At 38.8% G+C, this 9,148-nt stretch overlaps 1 protein-coding gene across 1 annotated transcript; it reads right to left on the bottom strand.

Moving 5' to 3' along the window:
- gja4 (gap junction protein alpha 4) lies at positions 1 to 8,630 on the bottom strand. Its single transcript, XM_033975758.2, has 2 exons — positions 8,526 to 8,630; positions 1 to 4,217 (listed from the first exon to the last, which is right to left on the bottom strand). The coding sequence occupies exon 2, from the start codon at positions 4,206 to 4,208 to the stop codon at positions 3,114 to 3,116; it is 1,095 nt and encodes a 364-aa protein (XP_033831649.1). The 5' UTR covers positions 4,209 to 4,217; positions 8,526 to 8,630; the 3' UTR covers positions 1 to 3,113.
- Positions 8,631 to 9,148: the final 518 nt, after the last annotated feature.

The following is a 9,148-nucleotide window of genomic DNA, read 5'->3' as shown; positions in this document are numbered from 1 at the left end:
ACTCATTTATTTTTAATGACAAGATAATAAATATAGATTATGTACAAAAATAATAATCTTAAATACAAATCACATAGGCATTGTTTGCTTTTGTACCTTATCGAGTCCATCTCACGCCGTACGCTCCGTTTCCACTGCCTTTACAAGAAAATTATGCAATGACTCTTTTCACGTTCTGCTCTGGGTGAAAGGGGACGCATGATTGTGAGCGAGCACGAATGCACGCGGTCATTAAACAGGACGACGGGGTCCAGGGCCCACTGGGACATTCCTCTGTGGACACGAGAACCATGGGAAAAAGTGGGGGTTCAAAGTGTGCAAATCTCACAGGGCTGACGGCTCCGTTTGGAAAAATAAAACAGCAATAACGAGCGTGCCGTCTCATGTGGTCATCTGTTCAAGAGAAATCCAAGTGAATGTCCAGTCTGAGCTCGTTTGCCGCTGGTAACACCGAGGCCACGTTAGAAGTTAGTTAATCAACTTTTAATCGAGTTTGAGGTTAAACTGGGTAAAAAATATGTGATGTGTTTTAATGGAGAGGTTTACACTCCGTCTGTGAGGCACGTTTTTGGAGGTAGGTTCAAAATTTGGAGGATAAATTTGTAGAGATCCACGGATATGTTTTAGTTTTAGTTTTGTTTTTAAACCAATGGCTGATATTTTTGGACCAATATGTGGGGTCAATATTTTAGGGTCGATATGCAGGGTTGATATTTTTTGGCTTGTTGTGGGGTCGATATATTTGGGCCGATATGTGGGGTCGATATTTTTGGGTCAATATTTTTATCCACCTTCTGTTTGTCTCCATTGAAAATCGAAATATTCCACATATACCGGTACATATTTGGTATTTTTTCAGTTACAGGCGTTTTTATTGCTAAAAAATACTTTTGTGGGACATGGGGTCGATATATTTGGGCCGATATGTGGAGTTGATATTTTTGGGCGGATATGCAGCGTCAGTATTTTTTGAGCCGATACATGGGGTCAATATATTTAAGCCTATGTGTGGGGTCGATATATTTGGGTCAATATTTTTGGGATGATGCGTGGGGTCGATATATATTTGGACCGATATACCCGGTTAATATTTTTGGGTCAATATGTGGGGTCGATATGCGGGGTCGCTGTATTTGGGGCGATATTTTGGGGTCAATATGTGGGGTCAGTATATCTGGGTCAATATGTGGGTTCGATATATTTAGGCCGATATGCGGGGTCGATATTTTGAGGCCAATATGTGGGTTCAGTATATTTGGACCAATATGTGGGGTCGATATTTTTGGGCTGGTACGTTGGGCCAATTGTGATCATTTTCTCCAACTTGTGTCGTTTAAATGTTCTACAAACTCACCCACAGCCTCTTTTTTCCACCACAAAGCTGTAGCCACATTTTCTGTAGTTATCAATTTGCACTGAAGTGTTAAAATAAAACTTGTGTACTATGTGTATTCTTTAGGAAGCAGATGGACCAAAACAAAATATAGGACTGCGGTGGTGATTCAAGGCCGAAAAAGTCTGAAAAAGTCTAAAAAAGTCTATATATCCAGACCAAATTGGGCATTTCTTTTGTGTTAAATTAATCTAATCAAAAGTTATTCTTGTTTTCTGTTCAGGAAATTACTTTTAATTAGTCCAAATCAAATCTGTCCCATAGTTAATACCAAATAGATGGTTCATAGTTTGTATTGGTCCAATTAGAAGTTAATCAGAATTTTGTGATTTTACCAACTGGAAAAAAAGCATCATTGATTTGTATTGTTGCCCACAGCGATTTTAAGGTGAATCGCCTCAAAAATAACACAACAACAAACTCTATCTCAGTATTTCATGATGGAATATCCTTTCCACCGTCACATTCAGCTCTAAAGCCATTAAACGTGACATGAAAACGTCTTATGACTCCAATCTCTGATCCTTTTCTTTGCCTTGGGGGGAGACTTCTCAAAATGTTAGCTCTGAATAGGTCCATTTATCTACTAAAGGCATCGCTGAATGTCTGTTGGGCATCTGGCTTTCTCTTCATTTCTCGTCCTTCTCCAGTGTCACGTGCACCGTTTATAAGTGAGTGTAAAAGTGAGGAACGCTCCGAAGAAAAGTCAAAACATCCAAACGGAGCCGTGTGTAAAATGTGCACAAAAACGAGAGCGTGAGGTGACGTTTTTCTCAATTAAAAAAGCCTATTTACCCTTAAAAAACTCTGAAAACAAAACAGCTTTTACTTTCTCTTAAGGTAATAATCAGGCTAAACAATAAAGGTGCACTAAGTAACTTTTCTGTCCAGGAATCCACCTTCTGTTTGTCTCCATTGAAAATCAAAATATTCCACATATACCGGTACATATTTGGGGTTTTTTTTTCAGTTACAGGCATTTTTATTGCTAAAAATACTTTGGAAAAACATTGTTACTGTGAGTTGGGTCCCCGCTTCACTAGATCTGATCTGTAACTTGGCTGGGCTTGGAAATACTGGATAAATCGATGTTATAAGACTTTATTTTTTTGTATTTACTGGCTGTAGTTGGGCCAGAAAGTCTTATAATGTTTGAGTTTTTAATACAAAGTTGTTCCGTGGTTACTTAAGAGCGTTTGTGTAATCCCTCAGTCATCCAGGTCTGATCCAGAGTAAAAGCCAAAAGTCAAATCTGGACAAAAAAGTTGTAGAAGTGAAGACGTTTGGCTGTTTTCGTCCAAGCAGCTTCTTCAGTTCTGGTCAAATTACTGCTGGACACTGCCTTGTATATGTCTGAAGGGAGAAATGACAGCTACATCGCACATTTTGTCTCGTAATATTCTTGTTTTTAGAAAAATTAAGTCTATTTTAAGTCCCTGTACTGGTGGCGGTTGATATCTTCGATCGGCACATACTTAAGGCCACAGTATCACAATAAATATCAGAATCAGAACTAAAAAAAACCCGGGATCGTTGCGTGTTTAGCCATAAAAATTCATGAAGACAAGCAAATGCCGGACCCTCCAACAGAAAAGTTCCATAGTGCACCTTCAACTTAGTCCAGCAGTTTGTTCGTCTATAGATTTGTGAGATTTATTTACATTTTACACATTGACCCAACTTTCCCCGTACTGGATTTTGAGCGACAAAACCATGTGCATCATACGTAATGTTTGTTGTTTGAATGTCCTTTATGGGCACCCTTACTCTGCTTTCCTGAGTGTTCCGATTTTTTCTTGTAGTTGACTCTCGGCGAACGATCAGTCCTCATCGCTTCCATGCAGTTGACGTAACTAGGAAGCAAATCTCCGGCGCCTTCCTCGGGACTCCAGTTCACCTCGATACCGAAGTCCGTGTAGCTCTCACAAGAGTTCTGGTAAACGGTAGCGCCCCCTTGTGAAGACAGCACCTCACTGCTGTTCTCTGCTTTGTACGAGCGAGTAGGAGTCGTTTGAAGTTCTAGCTCCTCCGGCGGGTTTGTAAGGCGCTTGGACTGAGAACGGCGCTCGATTCGCTCGGCGCGGTATCGTTTTTCGAGATTACGCGTCAAAGCGAGCTGGAGAAGGTGAAAAAGCTCCACCACGTTGAGGATTAAAGAAATGGCTGCGATTACCTGAGTGTAGATGGTGAAAATCGATTTCTCGGTGGGGCGTGAGACAAAGCAGTCCACCGTGTGAGGGCATGGCGGTCTCTTGCATACAAAGTTCGCCGCTATTAGGAAACCACCGTAGAGGAACCAAAGTCCGACGATGAATCCGGCTTCGAGAACGACTTTGAAAAGGATGCTAAACGTGTACGCGCACAACAACCTTCCCTTGAGCGTAGGAGCCTCTGAAGGTCCCTTTTCGCATTTCTTCCCTCTTTTCTCCTTTTCCTCATTGTCTTTTCTTTTGTGTTCAATCACAATCTCTCCGCCATCTTGTTCCTCGTCTTTGGACTTGTCGTTTCTGGCCCATATCGCCACGTATCCAAAGTAGAAGATGGTCGGCGTGGAGACGAAGATCACCTGGAGGACGAAGTAGCGAAAGTGCGAAATGGGGAAGGCCTTATCGTAGCAGACCGCGGTGCAGCCGGGTTGGCGGGTGTTGCAAACGAAGTCGGCTTGTTCGTCATCCCAGGCGGACTCTGCGGCGGTCGCCAGGACTAGCATACGGAAGAGGAACAGAACGGTTAGCCACACGCGCCCGACGCCCGTTGAGTACTCCTGACCCTCCTCCAGCAAGTGCTCCAGGAAGGACCAGTCAGCTCTGGACATCCTCCGCTCCTAAAACACCGGAGAGAAAAGCGTCAACGAAAGTGATGCAAATCAGACAAAGCAGAATCACAATAGTTTAGTCAAAAATAGAAAGATCTGATCAAAACGGTAACCAGCGTAAATGACGAAACTATTTTAACTGAATATAACGTACGCTACCAGTCAAAAGATTGGACACATTCACTAATTTTGTGTTTTCTTTTCTTTATTTTTACTCCTTTCTACATTTTATATACACACGGAAGACGTCAAATATATGAAGTAAGATGCTGTATATGGAGTTATGTAGTCAAGAAACAAAGGTAAATAACTCTACTAAATATTTTTTTTAATATTTAATTGTATATATCTTCAAAGTAGCAAAACTTTGCTTTGTCGAAAAAAATATTTAGTAGTTATTAAACTTTTTTTCTTTCCATATATCTTGGAGTATTAAAAATAAAGGCAAAAAACACACACGGTCAAATATATGAAGTAAGATATATGGAATTATGGAGTAAAGAAACAAAGGTAAATAACTCTACTAAATATTTTTTTATATATATATTTTAAGTAAATTTATAGCTTCATAGAAACCAAACTTTGCTTTGTCGAAAAAATATTTAGTAGTTATTTAACTTTTTTTCTTTCCATATATCTTGTGTCATATAAGTAGTAAAAATAAAGCAAAAACAAACAAAAAAACATGTCCTCTCAAATATATGAAGTAAGATATATGGAATTATGGAGTAAAGAAACAAAGGTAAATAACTCTACTAAATATTTTTTCATATATATTTTTTATAAATTTATAGCTTCAAATTTTGCTTTGTTGAAAAATATGTAGTAGACTTTTTTACCTTTGTTTCTTTCCATATATCCTGTTTCATATAAGTAGTAAAAATATACGGAAAAAAACACACACAGTCATGGATAACTGGAATTACGTAGCAACAAAAAAAGTTGAATTGCTATAATAAATATTTTTTGACAAACCAAAGGGTGTTACTAACCTTTTTTTTTTTTCTTTACTACACAATTCCATATATGTTGCTTCATATATTTAATGTCTTCTGTGTGTATAAAATGTAGAAAGTAGCAAAAATAAGTAAAAAAACAACGCACCTTCTCAAATATATGAAGCAAGATAAATGGAATTATGTAGTAAAGAAAAAACGCTTAAAAAATCTTCTAAACATTCATCGACAAAGCAAAGGGAGAATTCTTTGAGGAGTTACTTATCTTATCTCTTTTTTTTTCTTTACTACATATTTCCATACATCTTGGTTCATATATTTGATGTCTTCCGTGTGTTTATAAAATGTAGAAATTAGAAAAAATAAATGACAGTGAATGAGAGGGTGTGTCCAAACTTCTGACTGTACGTAACCATTTAGATCCATGTGAGGAGCTTATTTATTTCCTGATATCGTGGCATAAGACTCTAATCTTATCTTTGGTCAGTTCGCCACAGTTTCCACTAAAATTCCTGATCATGACTTTATGAATGTGAGTTGTGTTTGCATTACCTTTTCATGCTAACACAGCCGACATCACAAATCACAAATCTAAGCATTGTACTGTATCGGTCAATAGTACTTTGCATATTTCGTTGGTTTGGTTTTCGTCTACAGTACTTCTTGGAGTAAAATTGGGTACGCTGGTTTATGAGACTACGGTGAGGTCTAAGTGAGGTCTTTGGGGTCATAGCGGGACCTCTGGAGTTTGAGAACCAATGCGATTAGCTAATGGTAAATGCTTTTTATACAGTGGTCTCTCGTTTATCGCGGGGGTTACGTTCTAAAAATGACCCACAATAAGCGAAATCTGTTATTTTTTACAGTTATTCTCTATGTTTTTGTCTGTAAAACCCCTCACCACACACTTTATACACTTTTCTCACACAGGCGTTAACATTTTCTCACATTTCTCTCTCGTTTAAACTCTCTCAAAGTTCAAACCTTCGTCGGCGTCTTTGTCGGTGCAGAACGTTTCATCGACATTGTGGGTTTTGTCGGGGAGAAAACAAATTGCAAACGTACAGCACTTCAGAGTCACACTGCGATCGAAGTGGATTTGATGGCTCAATCGATGATGTTTACGTCTAGAGCGGGTTTCGAACCTCCAACCTTCAGATCAGAGGACGAACACTCTGCCAACTGTCGCGCAACTGGTCCAAATTTGATCCAAAAAAAAGCATATCATTTCTAATTTTCCAAGTCCAAATGATCAAATTGTGTGTTTTTTCAGTCGTATTTAGCCTCAAAGTTTGTTCTTGTTCTGTTCTGGGTTCAGGTGAGTACAAATACATTAGATTAGTGTTCTCGTACTACCTATTCTGCCAGATTTCCAGCCGATCTCACACAAAAAGACACGCTTTTCTCACCTTTCACCGTGTTCTAGGGCACTTCACGCACTGCCCCAGCTGCCACCTAAAACGCAATCACTTCACGTTATGGCCAATTCAGAATTTCATTAGCGACTTGGAGTGTTTAACAGCTTTCTATAGCCCACTTTTGATGTGCGTCCTGTGCCGGAGCGGAGCCGTCTCTGTTGTGTAACTCCTTATTAGTTCTTCCATTAGCTCAAACTCAGAGCCTCGTCCAACTTCTCATCAAAAGACAAAGACTCTATACAAACAGCCACTGTAAAACATGTCAGTTGGGCCCTTGTCAAAGAGTTACTTGTAGTAGATTCATGTAGAAAGTACCACTACTGCTCGTATATAGTAACACTGTTCTTGGCAGTTCGATTAATACTGTTACTATGCAGTACTGAGACACTGTGCTGTTGTTGTAGCTACATTTTCATCTCTTTATAGTCAAATTAATGTTATTATTACTTCAGTTACATCAGCGGCCAACGGTACTACTACTAATGCTTCAAATACTGTCGGTACTATGGCTACAACAAGTCTACTTCTACTGCAACTACTACTATTACTACCAGTAGACAAAGGATCGTGTTTTTGTACTCAGTTTTGTTAAGTAAAAGTACAGATACAGAGGTAAAAAGTTACTCAAGTGAAAGTATTTAAGTACCCAGTTAAAAATGTACTTTTAAGAGTAAAAACTAGTATTTCATAAGTGTTGTTAAAGTGTAAATGTAGTAATATTGATTCAAAATTATGCATATTTTTGGTCAAAAGTGACAATATGAATAAATTTTTTAGTTTTTCTCATGAATTTTGTGTGTTTATTTTTGTTTTTTGCTCAAAGCCGAAGCTTGAACTCAAAAACTTTAGGCAAACATGGTAAAAAAAATAACCTGTCAAATCATATGAAAAGTACTTTTTACTTTTCAGTCGAAAGCACACGTACTGCTCTCCAATGTAGTGAAGTGAAAGTAAAAAGTATTCACTGTAAAACGCACTTAAGTAAAGTCCAGACTCCTAAAAATCTCCTTAAGCACATTCTACTTTACTAGTTGTACTTCGTTACTTTGCTTCCCTGGTTTTAGTCATAACAAACTCTAATAGGAAGTTGTATTTTTATCTCTTTTACACGATTACTGTGTAAAAGGGACTGTCAGGACGCTGTAAGGTCAAAGGTCGCTGGGTTGGAGCCAAATATAAACTTCTTCATACAGTCGATGGTTGGAGCACTTCATAAACGACAGAGTGGCCTGTTGGGACGCGCTGGATCTGCATAAACATCCTGCGCCACTCGTCAACATTTTTGGATTATTTCTAGGGTTTTTTTGTGTTATTTTTCCTCTAAGATAAAAAAAAATGACTCGGCAAAACTGAATCTTCTGACAGGATGAGACCAGACAATGGACCGGTGCTGACGGAGAGCACAGAAGTCAGACAAAGAAGAGAGATTTGTGTCTTATCTGGAGCTTTTTCGAACATTACACTGCCTCATCTTTGTTGTGCTTGAGAGATGACTGTGTAAAAGCATTTTAATTGGGAAATAGTGGCATTTTTAAATACTGTCACTATAGAACTAGTTACACTTTTTTAAAAAACACACACACAAATGAAACGATAATGATGCTAGAAGGTCATATTTTGTTTCTTGAGCTAATGTAAAATAACTTTAACTAATAGTTTATAAAGAAATCTTGGCTAGTTGAACCAAAAATGTTACTATATTATTATTATTTTTTCTATTTACATTTAAATTTTACTTAAAAAACACAAAATAAATACAAAATTTCTTCAGTAATTTATCCATTATCAACAATATTTCCCTCAGCTTCATTTTGATCAAATAAACATCAGGTTTAGGTTAATTCCATAAACTGTAACTTCAATTCTCAGCTGTTATGGAGTCAAACGAGGCTCAAACTTCAGTACAACGCTTTTAAAAAAAATCTAATTCAACAAACACTGACCTTTCTCTCTCTGAAGTTCTAGTTCTTCTCCTCCTGGCTGGTCCCTGGGTCTGTGCGCGCTCTGCTCTCGCGTCCCCTCCTCCCCAGAAGCTCTCTCCTCTACAGCTCCACTCACTCGGTGCTTTCTTTAAAAAGAATCGCGGTAATCGGAAAAAGTGGGGGAGAACTTTCCCAGGGATGTTTGACTGGCCCTCCCTCAGAACGTGCGCGCGCCAGGAAATGGGACGGATGAACGTGGAGCGGCGCTGGTTCACTTTACGCACGGTTTACGCACGGTTTACGCACGGTTTACGCACGGAGGTGAGCGCCCCACATCGCCTCGTGCACATCCCCTTGTGGAGGCCGCTTCATTAAGGACATACCCCCCTCTGCTTTGTCCCGTGTGGGGCTGTGCTTAAAGCGAATCAAAGCAGGAGCAGAGTTTAAACCAGTTCGACCTTTGTTTAAGTAGAAATGTAGGACGACAGTGAGATGTTTATGTGTTTATGACACGTTTATGAGCCGTTTTGTTTGTTTGTTTGTTTGTTTGTTTGTTTTTCATTAAACTGTTCCCTATGTGTTTCCCTCCTTCCTCTGTACTTTGCTCTGGGGTTAAACAAAGATATTTAAAGTCAGAGAAACAT

Source organism: Periophthalmus magnuspinnatus, chromosome 11, assembly GCF_009829125.3.
Source record: "Periophthalmus magnuspinnatus isolate fPerMag1 chromosome 11, fPerMag1.2.pri, whole genome shotgun sequence".
Classification (NCBI taxonomy): domain Eukaryota; kingdom Metazoa; phylum Chordata; class Actinopteri; order Gobiiformes; family Gobiidae; genus Periophthalmus; species Periophthalmus magnuspinnatus.
This window is presented reverse-complemented; position numbering and strand designations above follow the sequence as displayed.